This window comes from Emydura macquarii, unplaced genomic scaffold (genome assembly GCF_026122565.2).
Source record: "Emydura macquarii macquarii isolate MOO-44397 ecotype Brisbane River unplaced genomic scaffold, CSIRO-AGI_Emac_v2 contig_3220, whole genome shotgun sequence".
Lineage (NCBI taxonomy): Eukaryota > Metazoa > Chordata > Testudines > Chelidae > Emydura > Emydura macquarii.
In genome coordinates this window covers 3045151-3071923 of record NW_027133357.1, presented here as the reverse complement: position 1 = coordinate 3071923, position 26773 = coordinate 3045151, and the positions used below count along the sequence as shown (strand labels likewise).

At 58.9% G+C, this 26773-nt stretch overlaps 1 protein-coding gene across 4 annotated transcripts in view; it reads right to left on the bottom strand.

Moving 5' to 3' along the window:
• The window catches only part of NAV1 (neuron navigator 1), a 255063-nt gene that overhangs the window by 16031 nt on the left and 212259 nt on the right, over positions 1 to 26773 (bottom strand). For 3 of the 4 annotated variants that reach the window (XM_067531847.1, XM_067531844.1, XM_067531846.1), the window contains 13 exons: positions 15299 to 15437; positions 14172 to 14472; positions 12212 to 12905; positions 10197 to 10640; positions 9682 to 9723; positions 8628 to 8776; positions 7506 to 7676; positions 6341 to 6393; positions 6001 to 6024; positions 5803 to 5880; positions 4379 to 4462; positions 3455 to 3566; positions 1929 to 2050 (listed from right to left, as the gene is read on the bottom strand). In XM_067531847.1, the coding sequence (XP_067387948.1) occupies positions 1929 to 2050; positions 3455 to 3566; positions 4379 to 4462; positions 5803 to 5880; positions 6001 to 6024; positions 6341 to 6393; positions 7506 to 7676; positions 8628 to 8776; positions 9682 to 9723; positions 10197 to 10640; positions 12212 to 12905; positions 14172 to 14472; positions 15299 to 15437 (2413 nt within the window). The remainder of the gene's footprint in view (positions 1 to 1928; positions 2051 to 3454; positions 3567 to 4378; positions 4463 to 5802; positions 5881 to 6000; positions 6025 to 6340; positions 6394 to 7505; positions 7677 to 8627; positions 8777 to 9681; positions 9724 to 10196; positions 10641 to 12211; positions 12906 to 14171; positions 14473 to 15298; positions 15438 to 26773) is intronic. The other variant, XM_067531845.1, reaches the window with a different exon arrangement.

Below are 26773 nucleotides of genomic sequence, written 5' to 3'. Positions count from 1 at the left end.
ACTATATCTGGTCATGCTGCACATTTCATAGGAGAAGGAGGGCAACCCAGCTCCCTCCACGAGGAAGGATGGACACTGCTCTCTCTGGAGCCAGTCAGCCCATTGAGAAAAACTGGGGTACCTTGGGAGGGCCCATCCTACCTTAGGGGCTGAGTGTGCAGCATCCAGTAAATCTGTACCTCTGGGGCTGAGGGACGTTCGGCCACCATCTACTCCGAACACGTGGCAATGGCAGGCACTATCACCTGAGCGGAGACGAGGTGCAATGACCTGCCCACAGCCCCATGTCTCCTGACTCTCAAATTCTCCCTCTCCAAGCACCAGATGACACGGTCTTAGGAGTTGAGTAAATAAAGGAGCTTGGAGAACTTCATTCTCCTGTCCCATTTGGTTGCAGCGGATTCAGGATGGGAGTGGGGACACCAGCGACCCAGGAGCAAGGCTGAAAAAGAGGTCTCAACCCGGCTGGGTTGAAAATGCGGACGAGAACTTTGGGTGAGAAAATCTCCGTTAGCCAGGAGGGTAAGTTCAGCCTCTAGAAAGCGTGTGACGATTTTGTTTTCAATGTAACCTTGTTTCCAATATCCTCCCTCGTCATTACTTGAATCTCTAAGTCTTTAATAAACTCATTCTTGTGTTCGCCATAAATATATCTCAGTGCTGCGGGGGGAACAGCGGCTTTGGGAACAGTGGGCTGGTTAAGCACCAACCCTAAAGGTGCAGACCCTAAAGGTTGGGAAGTGCTCCTCACCCGACAGAGGAGGCCCAGAGTGCGGCCTGTATGCTCAGAAGCGACTAGTCAGCTGGAGTGCCCAATTTCCTAGCTTTCCAGATTCTGATTGTCCCGTCGGGCCTCCTGCACTGCCCAGGCCAGAGAACTTCACCCATTCCTGTTTTAGGCCTCGTGGTTGAGACACAGCATCTCTCTTAGCCACCATCTGAAGATCAGGCCCCACTAATGCATTTCAGGTACCAAAACTCAAGGGCACCCAGCTGCTCTAGTCCTCTCTGACAATTCATCTCCATTTGGCCAGAGCTGGATGGAGGCTGGGGGGCTGAGGAGCCAGTTTCAAAGCTAAACCAAGCCAGTGAGCTAGCATGGTGTGGTGGCCCCAGTGGATGGACCATGCTCCATGGGCGGTTAGCCCCGGTGGAATGGATGGAATGGTTAGATTCATGAGTGCTGCCCAACCGGAAATGAGCGATCACCCTGGACAGGGGAGGGGAGGGAACGCGTGGGACAGTGGGGTGGGGAAAGGTGTCAGACTTACCTCGTACACCTGGAAAAAAAGGGTTGGGGTCAGCATTGGGGGGAGAAAAAACAAAACAAAACAAGACTTAATCACACGCTCAGCTCAGAGCCCTGCCTGTACCAAGCTGCTGGGGTCAATGCATGGCTACGGAGCCCCGAGACCAGGGCAGCCTCCCCTAGCCTGTTGCTGCCAGCCCTTCCCCCTCTACCTGAACTGGGACCTGGAAAGAAGAGGTGACTGACCCCCTAGTGAGTCCTGTCATGGGAAGGCTCCTGGACTAATCCCTGCTCTGTCCAACTGCACTGCTCGAGGCTGCATTGTGGGAGCCAGGGGTTCCAGTGTGGGATGTGGGGAGGGAGATCACTCAGGAGTGGTGCACACGTACTGGAACTGGGCTGGAAAGTTTCCCCGGGTGGGCTGAGAACCTCACCCAGTCGGCGACTCGGCCCTCAGCCCCAGAGCCAGAGTCGGCACAGCACTTCCAAGAGGAAGTCCTGGCCTACAGCGTCCCCATGGCGCGGACGGCAGCATGCTGATCTGGGGCACTAAGGGTCCAGCCCCACGCCGGAGGAGTATCTTCTGCCCTACGAACACGGTGCGGACAGCCTGATCCCTGGCCAGATCCTGGCACGATTTCACTCCACATTTTACCCCGCTCCTCCTCGCTCCACCTACCCAGCTCTTCTTCTTCTTCTTCTTGGCGTCCGCATCCTTGCTGCTGCCGATGCTGGAGTGGCTGGTGATGCTGTTGAGGCTGGAGATGCTGTCGGAGGAGTTCTGCCTCTTGATGCGCAGCTCTGAGGTTCCAGGGAGAGAAGGCAGAGAGAGATTGAGGCTGGGAATCTACATGTTGGCAAAGAGCCCTCCCCCGCTAGGGCCAGTCTCACCCCCCACATATCCTGCTCTGCCTCCACGGCTCAGCCCGCACCCTCTCCACCCCTGGCTCAGCCCCAGTGCTGAGAGCCTGAGATCATTCTCCTCTGTAGCTCCTGCACTCTGCAGCGGCTTCCCTGGATTTCTCAGTACTTTGCTTCCTGCTCATCTAGCGCCTTATCTTCACTTAAAAGAGGAGTGTGCCATCTCCAAGAAATCTGTGCTTAAGGGAGCTTTGAGACGTATCGCCACCGTCTAATAACGGTTCTTTGTCCTCCTAGAGCACCCTTCTAATTTGGAAGATGAGAGGGAAAGGATCAGAACCCCATGGTGGTGAATCAGGACAGTACACAACTCTCAGCTATTGGTTCAGGCTCTCTGCAGACTCAGGCAGACATCTCTGCATCAGTTACATTTGGCTCAGGCTTTCAAAGCACCAACAGAGCTAGAGACAAAATGTCTGGAATGAAAGCGAAGAGTCCCACCATCCTGCAGCAAAGCGGCTGGGTTCTCTGGTAAATTCTCTCTCTCCCAGTATGCACATCGCTCCGACTGTAAGAATCAGACCCAGCTTTCAAATGCTCAGCACCCAGAACCAGGGTGAGATTTCCAAAGATATTTCGGTGCCAAAGCCCCATTCAAATCAACAGGAGCTCAGTGCCCGGTACCTTCGAGGGTCTGCACCTTGGTGCTCCATGGGTACTCAATGCCCTGCAAGTTCTGGCTTTGCTGTTGCATTTGGATTAATCCTCTGACTGGCTGCTTGTAATTAGCAAGCTGCTCGTGGAACAACAGCACAGGGCATGCTGTAGTCAGGCACGGCAGCAGCATGCTCCCGGTGGATTCGCTGACAGACCACAGAGGGTCCCCTCTCATCATCGGCCAACGTTATTCTGTTTCGGTTACATTCCAGATTGTCTCTGCTCCCTGGACTTGAAAGAGATGCTCATACATGTTGCATCAGATGCCCAAGGACCAGGCAAGAGTGACATGGATCAGATATGTGTCATGGGCTCCCTACAGCTGCTGAGAGACAGTGGAAGTTGATGCATGATGGTGTTTGCTGGGGCATGACGGGGGGTGGGGGGGTGGTAGACAGTACATTCCATCTCCCCAAGGGAGAATGCAAGACCTTGCACTTGGGGGGGTTTAATCTTCCCAGCTCCTCGTTAATTAGCAAAGCCCTATTGCTCCCCTTTCCTGGCGAGGACCCGGATCCCCTGCCTTGATGAGCACACGACCCAGAAAGTCTATATCACAGGCCACATTCACCGCTCCTGCAGCAGCAAGAAGCAGGGACGGCAACGCTACCATGGCACCTGTCTCACCTTTGGGCGTGATGTCGGTCCCGTTCAGAGCTCCTTGGATCACGGCTTGGGCCTCCGAGTTCTTCTTCTTCAAGAAGTCGATGGTCTCCCGCAGATCCAGCAGCTCCGTGTCCTGGCAGAAGCAGCACAGTGAGAATACCCACAGTCAGGAGTTAGGTGGAGAGATCCCAGGGACACCCATCCATCGCTAACCTGTGCCCATAACAATCTCCTCTCCCCCCAACCAGGACACACGCTAGCTACTTGCTTAGGGTGCTGGGCACAGCTGGCTACCAGCCTCCAGGGCTAATAGCCGGAGTCCTCCAGGGATGGCAAATAGAAAAGGAGGATCAGTGGCCAGTGTCCCTTGGTCAGATCTTGCTGTCTAGGGATGACCCCACCGACTCGTGACCAGCAAGGGACTTCAGGGCAGCCCATGGCACCAGCCGGCACAGACCCAGGGACATAGAAGCGCAGGCCCAGCAGGGATGAGCCAGGGCGCTGTGTGTGGGGGTAGGTGCGGTCTCCAGTCAGCTCCCAGGGGCACAGCTCTCCCAGGGATCAACCCGAAGCACATCCAGCCTCCTGCGGGGACATGGTGGGCTCTGCTCCTTCTCCAGGAAGAGGTTTCCCCATCCCGCAGAGCTGGCTCCAGCAGGCTGGCTGGGTCACAAGTGTCGCTCGGGCCATCTCCTGGACGGAGGTGCCGGCCTGCCCCAGGGATCGGTGCTCCTTCGGCAGATGAAACCCCAAGGGGACAGAGCCCTAACGCGAGCGCTCTCACAGGGAGCTGAGAGAGCCACGCTCCGTCTCCCAGGCCCTGCAGCTTTGCTCAGCCCCGTGCCTGCATCCACGAGACACTTACATTCCACACAGGGGGACTGAGACCTTTTCCCTGGCCCAGAGCCCCACTAGCTGCCCAGCCTCTCCCTGTCCCGCACCCACCTTCTCTTCCGCGGTATCTGCCAGCTGGCGCAGACGGGACGTCATGTTCACCAGGCTCTGCTCGAAGGCCGCCACCAGGTTAGCCTGAAAGGCGACGGGAGAAGGCGTCGCACTCAGCCGGGGACCGGAGAGCGCGGCGGGGAGCCCGGCCGCGATGGAGCAGGCGGGGCTGGGAGTCCCCAGCCGGCCCCTCTGCTCAGACTGGTGGCCGCTGTGCCTCGTGCGACAATCCCCCATCACCTGCCAACAAGCTGCTTTATTGCCTGCCCCGCACAGGAGGGACCCAGGCTCGCGGCCCTGGCCATACTACAGCCAAGGCTGCTTGGAACGACAGGGGATACATGGCGGTCAGAGAAGAGCCCTGATCTCTCACTCCCTGGGGGAGAGGCTCTCCCCCAAGGCGGGAGGGATAGGAGCCAGAGGGAAGGTGCTGGAGGTAGGAATGGACCCCTGGAGGTGCCATGCTGGGCTGGGATGATGCCTGAGCAAAGAGGGCCTGGGTAGGATCAGGTTGGAGGAGAGCGTGTAGCCCTTAGCAAGCCCCTGCGGGAGGGTTCCCCCAGAGCTGCGTGGGGCTGGGAGGCTTCACAGCTTGGCGACCACGCCGGGTCTCGCCGCTCCGACCCCTACGGTCACGGAGCCGATGGTGCCGACCGACGCCACGGACCAGAGCAGCCGTGCGCCAAGACCACGGGCCACGCGGCACGGGCAGCCTCTCTCACCGGGACGCAGCAGGCCGTCTCCCCACACCACACCTCCCATGCATGGCAGCAGCAGCAGCAGGCTTGCCCTGTGCACACGAGAGTTGCTGAGCGGCTACTGGGTGGCACTCCGGCCCTGCCTAGAGGGCAGCCATGGGGTGGGGAGGGCGTGGAGGTGCCCCCCACCACACAATGTAGAGCATGATGCCGTCATAACGGGCATCTTCCTGGAACCCGCCAACGGAGGGTGCCGGGCACAGGGGACACACCGGCCCCCAGCCACCCCCGAGACATTGCAAGGGCAGCAGCTACTACTCTGACCGTCTCCTCTGCCTTCCTCGTCCGGCTGTCCAGCCAGCTCCTGTCCCAGGGAAAGCTGCACGGACTGGAGCGCCCCTGCCGGGCAATGGTCTCTACATCTCAGCCCTGCCCGCTCTTCAGCACCAGCTCTGCCCCCCTCACATCTGCCACGGGGCCAACTCCTGGCAGGGGCAGAAACGTCCCACTCTGCTCGCCGGGGCAGGACGCCTCCACCCCCTGCCTGACCTCTGAGGCGATGGTTCCCCCCGTCCCATCACTTCTCCGCCCCCTCCATTAGGGCCGTGTCGCACTACAGGGGGTGCACGGAGACCCGCTGGCGAGGCCCCCCACCCCAGACGACCCACGGACAGCACTAGGCCTGGCCCGGAGCTGCGGCTGGAGGGACGGCGCGACGGGACTCACGTTGGCAGACAGCTGGGAAGTCAGGGTCGCCACCTTCTCCTGGGACGACTCCAGCTCCCGGCGCAGCTTGCGGATTTGCTAGGAGAGAGAGAAGGCGAGGGGGGTGGGGGTCAGGGAAGGGACGGCTGCTCCCCTCACCCCCCCCAGGGGCTGGGAGTGAGCAGTCAGGGTGAGCGGAGAAGTGGGGTCTCAGCGTACCTCAGACTGCATCCTCTCCTCCGCCTGGCAGAGCGCGGCGCAGCAGGAAGGAGAGATAGACAGAGGCCGGTGTTAGGACGGAGGGGGGAAAGTGAGGCGCAGACAGGCAGAGATTGCAAGGGGGGGGGCAGAGACATGCACAGAACCGAACCCTGCCCCCAGCTCCCCCATGGGGCTTCTCCCGCCAGGCCATCCAGACAGCAGCATGCTGAACCCGCCTCCATAAGACCCCATGGGCGCAGCCTGGCCCGCACCCGCCTCCCCGGACATGCAGCGAGCGGGAGCGTCCCAGTGCAGCTCAGCCAGGACGGGGGGGGGGACCGCAGGAGGCAGCTCTTACTGAGGAGTAGGTGGAGGAAGCGCTGGAGGCCAGGGACAGCACTGATCCATGAACTGCAACAGAACAAACACGCCTGAGTCACGGGGCCTCTCCACTGCGCCCTGGCAAAGGGGGCAGGGGGAGGGCCAGCCTTCCCAAAGGAATCTGTGGGGCGCCACAGCAGGGGATGAGTGGGGAGACAGGGGCAGGAGGGGTAGTGCAGAAGGGCAGGTTACAGGCAGGGGTCATGTTCTGCCCAGGCAGCAGCTGGGCAGGCTGCCTGGGCAAGTCACCCTTGCCTGTCTCTAGCACCCCCCGGTCCAAGGAGCTCTCAGTGCTGCAGGGATGTCACTGAACAGAGCCTGACCACCTGTGCCCCTCCCCAGCCCCGGGGACAGCAGGGTCAGTATCCCCATCTGGGTTATGCACATGGGGAAACTGAGGCACCAGGGAGGTAACACAGTGAGGCACAGCCAGGAATAGCTTGCCTCCCAGCCCTGCGCCTAGCCCATGGCGGCTCTGTCTCCCCCCAGGCTGAGCCCATGAGGATCTGCACCCCCAGCTGCCCAAATCCTCCCTCCCTAGCCCTAGAGCGAACCCATCCCCAGCACCCACCAAACCCGCTGCAGGTGGGTGCCTAGAGACCCCGTGTCTGTCTGTTCATCTGTGCTCAGGGGCCTGTGAACCCCAGCTTTGCACGTGCAGCCCCTTACACCTCCAGGGGCATCTCTGAGCTCAACCCCCCCTCCACGCCCCCTTAGGACTGTGCAGGTTCCTTCCCCAACAGGAAGCAGGGAACAGACAGAGCCAATGGATCACCCTGCCCTGAGACAGCCCGCTGGCAGGGGGCCCGGGACATGGCTGCACTGAGCCTGGCCCTTGCTCTCATGATCAATGGGAGAGGTTGGCTTGACCCATCCTGCGGCCCAGGGACGCACAGGATTCCCCACTCGCTGGGGCAGGACCAGCAGGATTAACCTTTTCTTGTCCCGTCCCTCCCCCTCAGCAGGAAGCATGTAAAGGAAATGCACCAGTGCTTGGGATCGCGAACGCTGCCGCGACCACCCATGGGTGCCAAAGGGATGCCCAGGGCACGGAGAGGTGGGCAGGGGAACGTGGGGCCATGCTACCCCAGGGTCACGGGGAGGAAGAACCCGTCGCTCCGGCCGGAGCACGAGTGTCTCACCATCGTCCACGGGGTCCCGGAAGGAGCCCGAGCGGATCATGCCCTTGGGTCTCTCTGCCAGGGAGAGGGTGCTGCCCATCTGGGAAGTGCTGTACAGCTCGAAGGTGGAGTCGTGGGTGGGGATGCTGTTGGAGCGGGTGATCCGCGGCGTGGCAGCGGAGGTGGGACTCACTGCACGGAGAAGGCAGGGGAGGAGAGAAGAGAAGAGGCAGGGTCAGAAATGCACCGGGGCCAGGCGCCTGGCCGAGGGGAGCGGAGCAGCGGGGAGCGCGGGGAGGGGCCGGAGCCCTGAGGAGCCAGGGACGCGGGAGGGTTGGGGTGTGGATGCGACACACGGTCAACCTCAGGGCCAGAGCCTCAGGCCAGCCACACTCTAGTGAAGCCAGCCCCGTTACGCTGATTTACAGCTGCTCGCGGCTGGCCCCCGGGCTCTGCCAGACGATGCATCCTAGGAACAGCGAGTTCATGCTCAAAGCCATTCACCCCGGTGTAAGTCAGGAGTAACCCCATTGGGCCTGATCCTCCACACTGGTGTCAATCAGGAAAACCTACTGAAGCCAGCTCCTCTGGTATAAGCGAGAGGAGAAGCGGGTCCCAAACCTATGAGTGACGCTCCGACCCGACAGTTTGCCTCCCATTTACTTTCATGGGGCACTTGCCCTTTGGGACCCCCACCCCCCCGAGTCCCCCACTTGCTCTCCCGGCCCAGCTACGTGGGGAACTGATGCAAAGCGAGCCTGAGGCTCCTCTGCTAACGGTGCTGGGCTGAGTTTCCCTACGGCCCTTTGTGCAGGGGCTGCCCGGAGAGGAAGGCAAGGGTAGGCAACAGAGGCGACCGGCTTAACACAGAGTCCTAGGATTGGGCAGAGGGCCCAAGGGCAGGCCAGGCACTTCGTGGGACTCCTCTGCCTCTCATTTCTATGGGCAATGCCCTCTGGACCCTGCCAACAAGCCAGCTGTGCTCTCTGGGGCGCACGTGCCATGCCGAGCTCCTCGGCCACCGCACAGACGCCAGGGGTGAGTTCTCAGCTGGCTCAAACCAGCAGAGCCCCACGGACGTCGGGGATTCAATGATTTACACCAACCGGGGATTTGACCCCAACACAGCTGGGGGAAACTGACCGACGTTAGTGAGCGGGCCTTTCCCGGCCAAGGACACGGAGAGGGCGGGAGGTGAGGGCAGCTCCGATGGGTCATCCGACTCCGGGAGCCCGCTGATCGTGTGGGAGTGTCGCCGCTCCTTGGTCTCCTCTTGGGACTGGAGCTGGTACCTGCCAGGGCCAAGGGAGAGATCAGCAATGGGACGCTGCCCAGGGCCTCAACGGGAACAAAACACCCTCGGATTCAGCAGTGTTATGGAGGGGGAGAGGCCCCTGAAAATCCCTGCACAGGAGTCAGGGGCGGGAAAGGGCCCCGCGGTCCCATCTAGGCCACTTCTCCCAGCCAGGATAGAATTGCCAAAGGGGATCAGAACTAGCCAAGGAGCCACGTGGTGACCCAGGGCCAGATCCTGTAACCGGATTCTCCCCGGGTAGATCCTTGAACCCACTGGGACACTGTGGGGACAATTCTAGAGGCTGCTGTAACAAATATGGCCCAGTCCTCCTCCTCCTCCGCCTGAATCTGACAAACCCAGGGGCGAGGGGAGGGCTTGGCCTGTCTCCAAAGGAACGGGCATAACCAAGAAGGGCTTAGCAAATCCTTCTCTTGCCAAGACGTCCCCCTCAATGCGGAGGCATTTCGCACTCCCTAAGACAGGACGGGATGCCGAGACGCCAGCCGCAGCACTGGGGAGCCAGGACAGGGGGCATGGGGCCGACACAACAGCGTGATATCCCACAAGCCGCACCTGGCATCAAGGGCTGTCTCTTCCTGCTAAAGGGATGATATTCTGCCCTTGCTCTGAGTGACCCGCAGCGTCCTGGGCAGCAGAGCTGTGCTTTTGGTGCAAGAGAGGTGAGGGGCAGGGAGGATGGCCCAGTGGTTAGGGCACTAGCCTGAAGAAACCTGCGTTCAGTTCCCCGGTGTGCTACAGTGACCTTGGCCAAGTCCCTTAGCCACTCGGGGGCTTGGTCCCCAACACGAACGTAGGGCTGGTACCCCCCACCCTACAAGCGGCTGGCAGGCCCGAATGACTGCAAGGGGCCAGAGCGACATCCAAGGAGATGGATTTTACCTCAGCCCTTTCTTGGGCAGCGTGTTCCGGTCGCGGTTGGCGCTGGGGGGAAGAGAAACACGAGTCATGGAGGGCTCCACGGGTTGGGAGAAGGAAGGGCGTTGCCGGGGTAGGCAAAGGGCCATGCCAGCACCTTGGCTGGAGGCCGAGGGCTGAGCTGTGGGTCCAGTCTGTTGGTTTCACGGGGAGCAGGTACAAAAGGCGGGGGGGGGGGGGGGGGGAGGAGGGGGGAAGGAGAGAGAAACTGGAGCCGGCGCTTGCAGGGTGTGAAAGGGATTCAGGCCTGAGGCTTGTACCTCATAAAGCTGCCCGTCCCTTAAGGCTGCCGGGTGCCCCAAGAGGAAGTCCCAGGAACGGGGAGGTCAGGGAGCCCTTCCCAGGGGAGCATGGTGGGGGTTGGGGCTCTGTGTCCCCCTATAATATAGCAAGAAGGCTCTGGAGCACCCTCCCCCTGCTCTGATAGCCCAGTCCCCACACATCTGGGAGGTGCCCACCCTCCCCTCCTCTGGCAGCACCTGTCCAGATGTGCCGCTCTGGGGCTACCGGTCCAGCCCTGCTCGCTGCTCTCCTCCTCTGTGCTGACGGGAGGGGCGGCAGCGGGGGCAGGGGTGGTGGTGCTGCCCCCGGAAAAGGCACTGGGCAGGCTCATTGGCATCTGCAGGGACTCCATGCTGCGGTGCAGTCCGGAGAGCTTGGAGTACATCCTGCCCTCTTTGGGGACACTGAAGCCGCTCATGAGCTCCAGGCCCTGGGAGAAGCTGGCCGAGTTGATGTTCAGGATGGGAGCGGGGCTGGGGCTGAAGCAGGGTGTGAGGTGCCCGGTTGCCGGGTGCAGGTCCTGCAGCTTGCTGGCGTGGGACTGGTGCAGGTCGCTGGAGGAGGGCAGGTCCAGGCTATTGGAGTTGACCTTGTCCAGGTTGGCCAGGGAAGGGGGCTTCACGTAGCTCTTGGCGGGCGCCCTGTGGGAACACGGAAACGGGTTAGGAAGGGGTAAGGGAGACGCTCGGCTGGAGGCTGAACCCAGAGCAGGGAGGCAGCGCGGCTGTTCGCTGAGCAGCCCGACAGCGGCGACCGGCCTGGCAGGGAGGCCACAGTGGGCTCGGCCTGGCAGGACTCACAGCTGGTGGGGCCCAGCCCTACTACTGAGGCCTGAACCACCTTTGAGGGATGCTTTGATTCCGGCCCCTCCCAGAGCAAGGCCGTGCATCAGGCTGGGGTGATCTGCTGCTTCTCCGGCAGCATCAATCTCTCTGCCTGCCCCGGGAATCTCTCCCCACCCTACTCACGTCCTCCCAGCCCATGGGCTCGATGCTTCCATGCTTGGGGTTAGGCCCACAGAAAGCTGCTCAAATCCAGAGTCACAATGGCCAGCTTCCCCGGCACAAGCAGGGTCTGCCCCGTAGCCAGGATGGCCAGCCATCCTGACACAGGTTCAGAGCGTGGCATTTGGACCTATACATTTAGAACAGCATTTAGTTCAGAGGGTTTAAAACCCCCCAACATTTTAATTATCTGTTGCAAAGTCTAATTCTAGCGGTTTCTCTAGTTTTGCATAAACACACCCTACTAAATGTTCTCCTTGACCGAGATCTACACCCAGAGGTCACTGTGATGGGCAGCTGTACAAACCCCAAAGGGAGATCTACAGTTACACACCACCTCAGGGTAATACGCTTCCTCCCATGGCAGGAGAAGGCAGCGCCATGGTGATTTCGGACACAGAGATCATTGCTTTGGGGTCTCCAACCCCAAGAGTTTGGAAGAAACCCATTGGGAATGGTTTTCTTAGCCACAGTAAACTCCCTTCTTTATCCCATACACACCCAGTGGTTTGTTCCTGTGGGCTACCCATTTCAGTGTGTTATTGTAGCACTGGTGTGTTATCGTAGGGTACCAACAAAAAAACAAACTACAGGAAGCACTATGGAGTCAGTGCCAGCTGACCCTTCCATGTCAGGCCCCTCTCTCATGTACCCATAAGGGAAGAGAAGGGTAGTTGTGCTGAACTGGTCAGAAAGTCCCCCACAGAAAACATCAATTTTTCAGCAACGGTTTTGAACACTGATAAATATTAGCTGGGGCGGGGAAAAAAAAAAAAGAATATTTGACTTGGAAATACTACCACAATGCCTTATGGGAGTTGTAGTTTGATTGCCCACATTCCAATTCTCCTTGATCTGCCAGACTCCTTGGTTGGACTACATATCCCATGATGCACCACAGTCTCACCTCTTGGATAGGGAAGACATGCATCATGGGAGATGGAGTCCAGCGGAGGAACCCAGCCCATACAGAAGAATAGGGACAGGAGGTAACTGAACTACAACTCTCAAGAGGCACTGTGGCAGCATTTCCAAAATTGAAATATTTGGGGTTTCAGGTGTTTGATTTCTTAGCCAAACAAGCCAGTTTAGATGGAAAAGGTCTGACCAGCTCTCATGGCAAACGCAGAGTGAGGAGCCCTGGCTTAGCCTGGGGGGTGGCTGCCTGTGGCAATGGGGCTGGTGCTGGGAGGTTCCCTGGCTCCTACCTGAGCGGCGTTGGGGGCAGATCGACCACCTTGGCAGCAGGCGAGTGGCTGGCTTGGGCCTTGGGGGTGCTTTCAGGGGAGCCAATACTCTTCAGCGAGACGCATTCCGAGTCCAGGGCTACGGCCTTGGCTTTGGCTTTCTCCTTCTCACGGTCCGTCTGGTTCACCGGGGCTGGCGTGTTCCGGCTTGTACTGATCTTGGAGGGCTCCTTGAGCCGGGACACCGAGATGCCCCCTTGCTTGGTGCTGAGAAGGCTGGGGTCGATGCTGCTGCTGACGGGCCGGTTCCCACCACGCCCACCTGTGACACTCATGGAGCTGGATTTGGCTGGCCGCGGCAGGCTCCGGTACTGGATATTGGAGCGTGCCCCGGGGGCCAGGAAGCCAGGCTCACCGGCGTTGGAGACGTCCAGGCTGGTTTTCCTCCCATTGACTGGCTTGACGGGGATGCCAGAGCTCTTCTGGATCTTGCCGAGCGTGGCTGAGCCACCTGCCTGCATCACTGTAGCCGTGCCAGTGGTGGGAGGCGGCTTCTTGTAGCCGAAAGAGCTGGAGGTGGAAGGGCGGGCGAGCCCCGAGGGAGGCTTCTTGGCATCCCCAATCCGATCCCGGCCAGCGTCGGAGGAAGAGCGCTGCAGGCCTGCGTTCTTCACGGACAGCTTGCTCTTGTCAGTGGCTTTGGCTTCAGGTTTGCCTGGAGGGAGCAGAGAGAAACGGAGAAGGTCATGAGCAATAGAAGACTGTGCCCTAGCCCCCTGGCCCACCTGGGATTGGCTTCTCCTGGCACAAAGTGGGCTCCTGTGGCTAAGAAGCTTCATCCCATCTGGGGAGCTTCTGCTCTACAAACAGCCTTGCTTTCATCTCCATTGAAAGGGCCAATTCCCAAGCAAAACAATTCACATGGAGCAGGTGTGATGTGGGCAATTTAACGAGCCCTGGTTCTTGTGTAGCATTTCTAGATGCCTAAGTGCTTTACCAAGGAGGCCAGGACTGTTATCCCTGTTGGGCAGAGGGGGAAACTGAAGCATGGAGGGGGAAATAACTCACCAGCAGGCCAGTGGAACAGCCAGGAATAGAACTCAGGTCTCCTGAGTCACAGTCCAGTGCTCTCCACTAGACCACGCTGGAGTAGGGGACAAAGTAGTTCACCACTGGAATCTGTGCATGGTTTCCTGGCCAAACCTGAAGGGCACGAACTCCCCCAGAGTGAAAGGGGAACAGCCACTGGGTCACGTCAATTTACACTTAATTTTTGCACAAGACCCAGCAGGTGCCATGCTCCGTTCTGTGGTTCTTGCCAACGAGAGGCACTAGGATGGGCTGATCCCACGGGGTGAGGAATACACTGCGGGGAACAGTCCAGCACGGCCCCCGGGAGATGGGACTGAAGGGCTCTTTGCCAGCAGCTGTCACAGCAGGACATCACTGTGGCATCTGCAGGGAAAGCTCCGTTGCACCCCTGCGCCACCCCAGCAGCGCCACCCCTGGGAAATCAGAGGGATGTCGGGGCTCTGCAGCCATGCGGCAGCGACTCTCACGGAGGGCGCCAGTGGGGTGGATCTGAATGGGCCACATGGAGCTGGCACCAAAGGCACCATAGCTGGAGATCTCCAGCTGCCCACACTGTCCAGTGTCTGGGTTCCCAGTCGATCCTGCTGTATCCTGAGCACGTAGCCTCTTCCAGTCACCTATGGGGATTGAACCCCTGCCCTGGAGCTATGGGAGCAGCCGGCAGTCGTGATCCCTGTGCCGGCCACTAGGGGGAGCCCTGAATCCACAGACAGGGCCAGTCTGCGGCACATCGCAGACCTTGGATGGCCTTGAGTCTGGTGTGCCCCTCGCACGCCCCCATAGCCTGGAGGGCTTGCGACTGCTTTGTGCAAAGCCCCTGAAGGCACGGGGGGGGGAAAGCACCCGACGCCCTCCCCGGCTCTGCCCCCGCCCTCTGCTGCAGCCTCACCTGCCACTTTGAGGGTGCTCTGGGCCGTGTGGGTGATGGGCGAGGTCACTGCCACCGGGGGCATCTTGCCCTTCTTCAGGGACCCCGGCGGGCCCAGGCTGACGGGTTTCTTCAGCTCTCCCCCTTTGGCGGGGGCGTCGTCGCAGCTCTCGGCCCGCTCCCGCCGCCACTTGGAGGAGCCGTGCTCCATCTTGAGGCTGCCGCTGTCGTAGTCCAGCTTCTTCTGGCCCTTCTCCTCCGCCTCGCTGTACCAGCTCAGCCCGCTCTCCGCCAGCGAGCGCTTCTCCGAGTCCGTGCGCAGCTGCACGGGGGGGCACGGAAAAGTGACGGGGCTGCTCTCCGCCAGCCCACCACCCTCCCACGAGACGCCGCAGGCCCCGGCGCTGCAGCCGCAGCTCAGGAAGCAGAACGCAGGGGCTCTCCCCTCTGGATCCCTGGCCTCCCACCCTTGCGGATGGCGCAAGGGGCTGGAGTCCTGGGTTCTAGTCCCAGCTCCGCCACTCACCCGCTGCATGTCCTCAGGCGTCACTGCCCCGTCAGTGCCTCAGGCTGCCCCCCTGCAGAGCACCGGAGGTCATGCAGGAGTCACGCCAGAGCGTGGAACAACCCCACGGATCCTGGCTCGTGCCCCAATGCCGTAACCCCGAAGGCCATACTCATTCTGCTCCCGTACCAGGCCCTGAGGCTAACCCGGGGCTCTAGATGCAGTGTTATTAATGGGACAGTCCCCACACCCGCCCCCAGACGGCCTAGACTCTATAACCCAGAGCAGGCTCGGGGCCAGCCCCTCGGCGGGTAGGTCGGGGCAGCCCAGCTGAAGTCAATGGATCTATGCTGAGTGACATCAGCTGGGCTGGGGTAGAGACTGAAAATTCTTGCCCTCCGCTGGCTGGGGGGAGGCCCCCATGTAGGACGAGATGGTTGCAGACCAGTTCTGAGTCACCAGGTGCCCATGTTATCAATGCATCCCCCACCCACTGGTGCACTCAGCAGGCGTTCACTGGGAAATGGGCCGTCCCGCTGTGGTCTGCCAGCCCAGCCCCTTCCACCAGCACTGAATAGGCACAAGGGGGGAGAGGGGTCTTTCGACATCCCCTTGGTGGCCAGGGCGCAGGGCCAGCACATACCGCTATGGCCGAGTTCCTCCGGGAAGCCGTGGGGGTGGAAGGGAGGGAGTTGAGCGAGGAGCTGGCGTTGAACTCTTCCGAGCTGAGGTTGTCAGAGGCATCGCTGAGGCCGCTGCTGATGGAGCTGCTCTCATCCCAGCTGGAAGAGGAGAGACGGAGAGAGAACGTTATCTCCACTGAGCGCAGCCCACGGGCTGTGTGTTACAGGAGAGATCAGGGCAGCAACTTTGACACCCAGGGCTCCCAGAGAAAACACACAGCCAGCGACCCTGCCATCCAGGGGGCTTTCCCTTCTGGAGGGAGGGGAAGCCACAATCGGATCCTGATCTGGATTTCACACCTGATTCCTCGCTCTGTGAGTGAACCGAGCTGCCAGCACCACCCACCACAGCTTCCAGGGAAACCCCAGATCCAAACAGCCCCGAACCTTGGGGCTGTCACAACTGGATCCAGGTTCTGCAGCTCGGACCCAGCCCTCGTCACAAGGAGCAGCGAGGAAGCTCGGAGAGGAGGCTGGAGAGCCGACTCCCCGGGAGGTGCAGCGTTACGTGTGAAGTCTTCGGAAGAGCAGCCAGTTCTGGAGTACTTTGCAAGCACACTTCCTCCCACGGGGGTTCCAGCTTCGGGAACGCAGCGGGCTGGACAGCTGCTCTTTCCCGTACAGGCCGTGGGCCGGGATCTTAGGAAGAACAGGAGGGTTTGGGATGTTCTTCCCAAGGCTTCATCCCCACTGATGTTACAGGTTTTAAACCCAGCTGGAGCTCCAGCAGGGATTGGGTGGGTCGCAGGGACAGACCGGTCAGTCCCCAGCTGGCTACAGCCCACTCTGCAGCATGTTTAAGTCCAGTTTTTAAAACCATCCATGAGATCTCCGGACACAAGGCCTGATCCTGCCGCTGTTCAAACCACCGGCAAGATGCCCACAGGTTTGTCTTTAACCACCCCGCCAGGGATGGATGTAAGGTGGAAGCCGTAGGGATCTCTAGCGCCGTTATTTACATTTCAAGCTGGCCCCAGCACCTCTGTCTGGCGGACTCCAAGCCCATTCAGCCCCACCACCCCTCTGCTCAGTGGGTCTGTGGAGCCCCAGAATCGGGCCTGGTTTGAGGGGTTCACTTTACAGAGGGGAAGGATTCCTGGTTCCAGGTGGTTAAATCCAGCTTCAGCACCCCAGCAGGCTCTGAGCTGCCCTTGGGCCAGGCTGCAGAGTGCTGAGCTCACCTATCACAGCGCCACCCCCCCACAACGGCAGGGACCCCACAACAACCCAGCCCCACTGCCACGAGCCAGCCAGGACCACAACGCACAGCATCATCCAGCAGACAGCCCCCTGCTCACTGGACGTGCCACAAGACCCTTAGATATGCTGCATGTTTGATTCGAGGGCTGGCATTTGTGGTCTCTCCTACACCCACCCCACCCCTTTTTTGCCCACTGAAGTTTTACTAATTTTAACATCAGCAAGAAACATCCCCCCCCCCCCCCCAACACACAGAGCAGAAGGGGTTTTGTCACAGAGCTAAGCAGAGCCAGGATTTCACCCAGGGGATTCACACACACGGAATGTACAAACCCACATCCACACAGGAACCGCACACCCACAACATGTGCTGGTGCATTCGTCCCCCCCCACACACACAGCCGGAAATCCCCCTTCACAGCCAGCGAGTCCCATGGTATTCAAAAATCCCCCCCCTGAAATCACTGGCTACAGCTCGAGGGTCAGAGCTGGGGCGGGCACAGGCACCTTCCCCCCAGAGTTTCCACATGGCACAGAGGGTTCGCACGCACAGATCTATGGCCGAGGCCAGCACCCGTCCAGCGCCCCCAAACTGAGCTCAGCTCTTAGAGCGCTCCAGTGGCCAGGAGACAGATCCATGAGCAGCAGCCTGTCTGGTCAATGCCTGTGACGGGGCAGGGACTGTGTGGGTGGGCCTCGCCTGTTAGCGCCAACTGGGGTGTGCTGCCCCGGCAGCCCTGCATGAAGGTGTGTTGGGCCAGCAAAGCTGAGCCCACCGGGGGCTGGAAAATCAAAGCTATCGGCATCCCAAGGGGAGCTGAGATCTCGGGAGAGCAGCCCCAGGCGGGTGAGGGTGACAGGAGACAGATCGCCCCAGTCTCTCATTCTCTTACCTCCCCACCACCTCTGGGTCGTCCAGACCTCCTCCTCCCAGCTAGCGCCTATGCAAACCTGGGCCTCTCCGTCTTGCCGGGCAGCAGCAGGGGCAGGGCAGGTCTGTGGCCCATGGGTGCCCCAACGTCAGGGCACTGGCCCGACCTGACTGCCCGGCAGAACTTCTCTCCGGCGCAATGAGCTGCTCGTCGGGGTAGCTGGGAAGAAGGGAGCCAGGCGGCAGGTATTGGCGGCCACCCGCCCTCAGGCACCGGGGGCTGATTCCCCAGGCTCAGCAGACCGTGTGGAAAAGCCCATCTCCCATGCTGTCAATCAGCCCTCAGCTGGAGTGAGGAAGGGCAGCTCCAGGCTGGGTGGCAGCTGCCGTTTATCCCAAAGGCCCAGCGATTGGGGGGGGGGTGGGTGTGAGAGGGGAGCCATACACCCATGGGGCTTCCCCACCACAGATGGGCCTGGATGAGCTTGGCCCCCTTTCAGGTCAGTGGCTGAGTAGGTCAACCAGGCCCCCGTGGGCAATTCGAGGGAGTCTGGCCGGGGACTACGGAAAGGGCAAGCAGCAGCCCTGTGAGACATGCGGTAACGTGGGGGGACCGGGGAGGCGCCCGTGCCCCAGCTCCGGCCCCCCAACTCCATTCACTGTTTGCACTGGGGGTGCATCAGGGATACACACAGAACGATGCAGCAGCCCTTCGGTGCTGGAGACCTCCAGCCAGCTCGGGCCCTAGGGAGCGTGGAGCTCTCCATCTAGGCCTCCTGAGGCCTTCAGTCCCCATTACATAGTCCCCCTGCCTTGTTATCCCAGCCTTGGGCTGCCCCCTCAACCCAGGTCTGCCAGGGCCCATTCATCCCGACCTGCAGCCTCCTGCTATTCCCCGCCCTGCCCGCCCCCAGCTCTGCTGGAGTTAGGAGCCAAAATAATTGAGGGTCTAGAGCAAGGCACCTCAGAGATGGGCAGGGGGCACAGGGAGGCGGCCTGTCTGAGCGGGGGTGTCCATGCCTCACAGAGGCTGGGCAGTGATGCAGAGGGGCTGAAGGGAGGGAGGTGCCAGCGATCAGGACACTATAGGCCATTTCAGCTCAGTGATCAAGCAAAGCCTTCCCCGTGACTTGTCAGCAGAATGGTCTCTGCGCAGCGAGTTGGTGGGTTCTCAGCCCAGCTACTAGCCACTGTCTCCACTGCAGCCCCCTCCACCCCCCATGCCGTGTTGGCAGCAGGGGCTGAGGACGTGGCTGCGCTCTTGGTCCAGGAGCCCCCCCATGGGTTTGCGTGGAGGCGCTGTGGCTGGGAAGAGTGGGGGGGAGTCGGGGCTGCTGCTGCCCTTGACAAACACAGCTAAACAGAGGACTCCAGGCACCATGGCTGCCCGTGTGGCTGCACTGATTGGGGGCTGAGGCCTGGACCCAGCACCCAGAGAGCATTGGTAGGAGGGAGCTCGGGGAGATGGTGCACGGTCGCAGGCTGTCCAGCTCGGCTGAGCCAGGGACACCCATCTGCAAATGCACAAAGGGGGCGCGGGGCGGCACCGAGGGGCAGAGCTAGGTGGGATGGGGTCACCAGAAGGCAGGTACAGTCTCCTAGAGAGCTGAGCCAGCTCCCACTAAAGGGGCTGGGGACATGGCCAAGCAGCATTGGCCACGGGGATGGAGCAGAAGGGGCCAGTTCTAGTTTCGGTAACAGAAGGACACCGAGCCCTCAGCCTCCTCCTACTAATTACCGCACAGCCTGTGCCCCTGGCAGGGCGGGGCATGTGGCCGGCAGTGAGATTTCTCGATTCTCCTATAGGGAGCGACCCACTGTCAGCACAGATCACCCCCACAACCCACACACAAGATGCTTTGTGCCTGCACAGTGCAGCCAGGTAATTCCCTAAGACCTGGTGCTTTCCCAGCATCTCCGGGCATCCTGGGCTCTCCAGCCGGGCTTCCCCAGGTCAGGCAGAAGGAGGTGTAGTTTCGCTTCTCCAGCACCTCGGTCCTTAATTAGTTAATGCTTCCCACAGGCTCTGAAAACGTGAGGCGCTAGAGAGGGGTGGGGCATCCCAGAGATCCTTCCCCCAGCCTTGGGGTGGGTGGATAGGGGGGGCTCCACCACACTGATGGCAGAGCATGCCCCAGTCAGCCCTGAAGACGCCAGCAGCAGGAGCAGTCCTGGCCTGTTCCCTGGGGTGGGGGCTTCGGCTGGGCACAGCACTCCTTCCCGTGATCCCTGCAGCTGGCAGCTCCCCCATGAATGTTTGGCTGGGGACACAAAATCCATGCATGGGCATGTGACTCCAAGGGACGAGCCTGCCACCACCCCATGGCCCATAAGAGCCAGGGTCACTCTGCACCTCCGGAAACCAGCCGCTCTTTAATGCGTACCAGACACTGACCACTCGGTAGCTATCTGGGTATTTCTCCAGCCCGCATTACTGTGCTAGCTGAGCACCTCACAACCTTTACCAGATTTACCCCTCTGAGGCAGGGCCGTGCTGTTATCCCTCTTGTACCAATGGGAAACTGTCACTTGCCCAAGGGAACCAGGAACTGACCCCAGGGCGCCTGAGTCCCCGTCCAGTGCCCCTAACCACTAGCCCACCCTTCCTACCCTACAGCACCTGAGGATCTCAAAACACTTTACGCAGGCGAGTCTGTCTCACTATCAACTCTTATCTCACAGTCAGGGAAACTGAGGCACCAAGAAGGGAAAAGTCTCGTTCAAAGTCTCACATTAAGAGAGCGACAGGGCCAGGAACAGATCTCAGCTCTTTTGAGTCCCTGTGCTACGTCCTTCATCAAGCTGTCTCACAGCAGGCCTGGTATGCAATCTTCCCCCAAACATGGAGGGCCTGCTGGGATGCCCTGGGCAGGTATTCCCCGACTGAACAGCCAGACAGCACTGAATCCACGCCAGCCACACAGTGTCCAAGGGATACAGTAAATTGGGGAGTGCAGTTCAGTGTAATTAGATTGCAACAGAGGCAGGTCTGCATGCAAATGGCTATGAAGGGAACATTAGCCTGTAGTGTGAGCAAACACCTAGGTAATGAGGTTTGAGCACTGGCTGGGGCGCACCCCTCCCACTCTTGAAGGATGGATACCCATGTTGTAAGGACAGATCCACAGCCATGACAGTAAAACTCCTGCTGCAGGGTTTAAGCCAATCACTAGATGTCAGGGATAAGACCTACACAGGTACAGATTGTCCCACCTCTGCCTGCTGTGGGGTTCTTACGCCTTCCTCTGAAGCAGCCGGTGCTGGCCGCTGTCAGAGACAGGAGCCTGGGTAGCCGGATTCCAGCTCCGATCCAGCCTGGCAGCGCCTATGTTCCAACGATTGTTTCTTCACTTCTGTGGCACCCATCACCTCGGTGGCAGGGCCCTTTCGGTACAAGGATTACAAAACAAAAGCTCCAGGCGACCTTCGATGACCTCAAGCAAATCTTCACCCACAACCTGACCTGAATCCGGAAGGCCCCTCGCTAAGCCCCCTGTGTTGTAACTCCTCACTCACCAAACCAACCACGCTCTGCCCAGATTGGCTTGGATTGAAGGGACAGTGGATAGGAGACACATTTAGAGCTTTCTACCTAGGCCTCCTCCACTTGACAGAAGGCAGAACAATCTCAGCCCAGAGAAGATGCACCCAGCTCTGCCATGAGCTCCTCCCAAAAGCCAGCTACAGTGCAGGAAACACCACAGCCATCTCCATCAAGCCCCCACCCGCCTCCAACCAACAGCAGCTCCCGGAGTCTCTGGCTCCCACTTCCCCCACTGAGCTGCTTTCACTTTCCAGCGAGGGACCCGAACGCTAAACCCAAAACCGAGTTTGTTCCCTGTTTGAGAAAGTGAAAAGCAGCCCCGGCTCGCTGGCCCAGGGCTAACGCAAGCCCCCAGGAGTAAAAGGAGACTGGCCTCTCACCGCAGGAGACTTCAGCATCCAGATCCAGCAGCAGGGACTTTTAGGGGATCAGGACTGGTTCTCTTTGGGGTGGCACTGCAGGGCTTTGCTGGCCTGACACGCGTACACACCCCCAGCAGTGTCACATGCACTTGCTCAGAGCACCCCGCCCCCCATCCATAGGATGACCCCATCATTATCAGGGCCTTTCACTCCATTGCAGTTGCTGTGTTGAGGGGGCTTGTGGGTTGGTCATGGCACAGGGGACCTGTAAGCTCTTTGGGGCAGAGACTGTCTTTTGGTTCTGTGTCTGTGTAGCACCCAGCACAATGGGGCCCCAGCCACAACTGGAGCTCCTCGCTGCTCCCACCAGATACCTAATTTATATAATAATAAGCTGCCGGCCTGAATCCAGAGCCGCAGTCAAGCCTGAAAATGGCTACATTTTGCCATCTGCTGGGCGGCTTATGCCAGACGACTGAATAGGTGAGTTCCACACATTTCCGAGAGAGGCAACTGTCCACAACCACCCCATGGCAGAAAGGCCATGGACTGAGCGCAGGAGTGACCCACCTTCTAGGGGGGTGCCCCCAAGGCAATGGCATGCTACAGCTTGCCTACTGTAGGCAAACGGGCTTTGGGGCAGCCACCCATGCCAGCGTAAGACTAGGGCACGAGGAACCAGTGCACTGAGCAATGGTTCCAGTGTAACCACACTAAGGAACTGCACTGGGCCGCATGGGGAAGACATTGTGCTAGAGCCTTCTGCACCCATAGCAGAGGCAGGGCCCCCACATGTGGGGGAGGGGTGGTGGAAAGATACACTTTACCAGGGCTGCAACCCCCATTACAGGAGGGGTTAAAAGTTTGTACTGAGCCCAAAAAAATTATGCTTGGGCCCTGAGCAGAGCAGTGACCCTATTGCTTCCTGCAAAGCTACTAGAACTAGGCAGAAAATTTGGGAGGGAAATGTTTTCGCACCAGAAATGTATTTTTGTCAAAAATCAAAACATTTTGCAGGTCTTTGATGAAACTGTCACCAGAAAAATGGCAAAAAGAATCACCTTGAATGCAGCGCTTCAAATTCATGTAGAGTTTGCTCGTCTATTGAGATATTCGCTTTTAATATTTAATAGAAATATTTAATATATTTTAAATATAGAATATGTTAAGATACAGACTCTATCAAACACAACCTACTATTGCATATTCTATTACAATACTTTGACGTTATCCAAACAAAACGGTTTTGCCTTGTCGGAACGATACACTCCAGTGTTATCCAAATGAAACCGTTCAGTGTTTCCAAACTGAAATATTCCAGAATTTCTATTCCGCAGCAAATTTGCACTTCTCCAGATTGGAATGAAAACAGACGTTGAAACATTGGAATTTCCATGGAACAGAAACTTTATCTTCCGACCCACTCTGAACTCTGTAAATTAGCATTCTTGCACACAGCAGCGGATATTCTGAGCTATGCTCTACTTGAATATTATTCAACACCATTATTATTACATCCTTTGCTCTGTTTTCTTTTCCCCAGCAAGGGTGTGAAGAAGGAAGCGGCTCCCATTTATCGGGGGGGAGGAAGGGGCGAAAGGGGGAAGGACTTCTTTTCCCTTTAAAACTGATGGTGGAAGGAAACCATCCAGGAGGCGATGCACATGGAAGCTAGGAGCATCCCAAAGGCACTGCTGCATTATCCCTACACAGCAGGCAGGGACTGTGTTTGTACAGCACCTAGCACACTAGGATCCCAGTGTTGAGCGAGGCCTGAAGGTATTACTTCAGTAACAGCAAAGGGCCCATAAGGGAGAGAGGACAGTCGTTTATGGGATCCCTCAATTCAGTCCATAATTTCAAGCCCCAAATGCTGTTAGGGTTTAAGTTACATAGGTTCTAGCCCGCGACGCCTCGCTGTGATTTCTGAACCCCGTGGACTGATCGGAACCTGAGTGGATGGAAAAGACATGGCCTGCCCCTTATAGGGGGGGGGGGGGGGTTGTCTGTCATTGAAGGATATTGGCAGTACAAGGTCCTCAAAGTCAATCAAAGCCATTCCTTTTCCAAGGCAACACCCCTGCCTCCTGCAGTCAAGCCAGGAGAAGACCCACAATGCCCTTTGTAAGGGGAAATGAGAAACAGCTCTCCTTCGGAATAGACCTGCATGCCCCAGGCCAGAACTTGTGTCCAGCAGGGAATGTGCACCCTCAGCCCCCTTATACCATGACCATCACTCTGCAACAAGCCTGTGGTCCCCTAGGTCCTTCCCAGCGGTCGGTACACTGTACAGCACAACCATTGGTAACATTGTGGTAAGAACGCAGCTCCTCCCACTCCCAAAGCACAGGCTCTGCCACTTGATCTATAGAAGAATCTCCTTTAGCTGTTAGCAGTATGGGGCCTATGACACACAGTGCAGCAGTGCTGATTCCATCCAGTAGGTGGAAGCAATACTCACATTAACCCACTCATTAAGCCTCATCTGCACTCCTATCACACTAGACTGTTATGCCAAGCTAAGCAGCACACAGCTGTGTTAGTGTTTGGATGGGGGACCTGAACAGACTAGGTAATTCAGAGACAGGCACTCTCCTCATCTGAATCAGTAGGGGGCACAGTGGGGCTGCTGGAGGGGCTGTGGGTCACGTTAAACACTTGAGGCCCCACGTAGGGTCCCTAAAGACTCCTGCAGAAGTGGCCGCAGTGACTACATTACCATAGGGGCTGGGACGGATACAAGGTTAATGTGGACAAGGCACCAGGAGGAGGAAGGAGTGCTCCCTGCACGCTAAGCATGATCTCTAGGGCCCAGATTATTAAAGGAGTTATGCGCCTAATTCCCATTAAAATCAACATGAGTTAGGAGCCTAAACCCCTTTGGGAATCTGGGTGCAGGTGACTCCAGTGTCCCCCTCCTCAACCCCATTGCAAAGCACTCAGCAGGGAGCAATCCCATGTGTGGGGAGCGGAGCTCTCCTCTCTGCAGAGTCCCGGAGCAATCACACCCCAGCCGGGCGCCTGCAATCTACAGACTAGCTCCCACTGATGGCCAGGTTAAGTGGCTGGAGGGCTCTCCAAGGTCATTCCGGCTGCAAGGTGAGGAAAGCGCTGGCTCCGAGACGGAGAGCCACTGTCTCCCACTCCGATCCATCATGTACAGACCACCCCCACGCCCTGTCTCCGCCGGCGGATGAAGAGAGGGGCTGTCAGGCAGCCAGCTGGGCCGGAGCTCCCAGAACACTGCACTGTTTGTATCTCGCCCCAACAACAGCTGGAGCACGTGGAACGGGAAGAGCACCAACACCAACAAGCCTTCCGGCTCCCAGCCCGGCCACTCCCCGGCCCTGCCTGGTGGGAGGAACAAGACAGATGGATGGGGTGAGAGAGGAAGGGGGCGAGAGACAAGAGCGCAGTGTCACCCTGGCGAGAACCAAGCCAGCTGCGTGTGAAGAGGAAAAGAGAGGCGGGAGAGATTTGCAAGCTACCCCGGGAAGTGCTGAGGGCCCCTGCTTCCTCGGCAGAAGTGGAGAGTGCTCAGCAATGTACAGGATCGGGCCCTTTAAAGCCCATCCGCACTGGTGGAAAGTTAAACCGGCACATGTTAGCAGTGTGCAATATTCCCCCACTAGTGGCTGGCGCCCCAGTGGATAACAACCTACTACAGTCACCAGGGAGCGGACTTTCTTCTTTGCCTCAAGTGTCAGAGGTGGTGCTGGGGGTCCTCAGTTCAAACTGTGCTGCTAAGCCAGCAGGGGACCCCCTCAAAGGCCCCGACCAGAGCACACACCCCCTCCCAACAGGCAGGACAGTAGCATGCCAGGAGGCTTCCTCCCAGCACCTAGCTAGGCTCCGACACCCCACCCCTGGATGGGCACCACCTCGGTACTGCATCACGTGACCACAGAGCAGCCAGCCTAGCGTGACCAGCTCCCTGGTTTGCAAGGGATACTCCGCAGGCAGCAGGAATGAGGCTGGCATTTGACCCGCCATCCACCTTAGCCGATCTCTCCTTAAACGGCACCCACCATGGGTGGCGTGAGTGCGGCTTAGCTCGCCTGCCCTTCCTTATACAGCGGCAGTGAACGCACTGAGTCCAACCACAGCCCTTCCTGGGGGCTGGTTTATGAGTCTCCCACCCCAGCCCTGCACTGGGCCCTCCTCACACACCAGGCACTGGACCCCCCGGTCTGTCTGCCCTCAGCTATCCACTCTGAGTACAGCTTCCCAGCCCTTCCCAGGCTCTGCTCAGTCCCTCCTTTGGGTCACGCCCTGCTCTCTTCAGTTTCCCTTCTGTAAGGTGGGGATGATGATACTGATTCCCTTTGTAAAGCGCTTTGGGGTCTGCAGATGAACAGTGGTAGATATCATCATCCCATCACACCTAGGGACCCCGGGTCTATCCCACCACTGTGGTGGCTAGCCTCTCAGATGCTGCACCCTGCCTTTATGCCCTATGGACGGGATACTCTCTCCTTTCCTCGGATCTTTGATCCAACTCCAAATGATCTCTTGGGGGCAGATCTCAGATCCAAGGGGAAGCACCAAATGCCCTTCACTATCAGCTCTTCTGTGCTGGCCCCACAACGCACCCGCTGGCCGAGACACAATGCAGGTCAGCGGTGTGGGGGCAGGAGAGAGGGTTCACCAGGCCCCATGCCTCTAGCTTTAACATCCGATTCAGCCCCCTTTAGCTCAGGCAACCCTCACTCCTGTCTGGGCTGCTGCACTGGCCCTTTGCCAGGCGAGGTAGTAACCCCATGTCTTCCTCCAGCAGCTGGAAGCACGGGAGGTTGCACTTCACTGGGGCAGCAGTGACTTCGCTGGCCCCTCGCCAGCTGCGGCTGGGTTTAAACTTTGGCTAAACCTTCGCTTTGATGCCCCCGAACGTGGCAGCGTGGTTTTAAGCCCCTAGCAGATGTGCGTGAAGTTCTGAAGAAAGTTTGTGAGGGTTGGGGGGGAGCCAGCGCTCAGGATGGGAAAGGAGCGATCTGGACCGTATGTGCAGAAGTGACATTCCTCTCTGATTTAACATCCCCCCACCCCCAAACACACCCCCCTGCTCCCACCCCTCCCCGCGACCTCAGAGCAACTCCAGCGAGGGAAGTCCGCTGTCTGCCTCATTACATGTCTGTGGTTTGGAACAGCTCGGCATGAGCCGGGCCGCCCCACTCAGCCAGCCGGCGGCAGGAGAACAAGCTGAACCCTACGGAAAGGAGGATTTGTGGCAGAGAAGAGAGGCTGCATTGCTGAGCCATGAGTTTGCTAGGAATTAATTGGTGGGGGCAGGGGGAGATCGGTCCAGAAACAACGAAGACCGGTGGGGGCAGGGTAGGGAGCGGACACCCAACACCTAGTGGCTAGATGACAGCAAATGTGTGGGGCCCCTGGGGAGCGCTCAGCCAACCCTCCGGGAACTGCATCTGACCCCTGGGCAGCAGTGCTGTGCTGGACACAG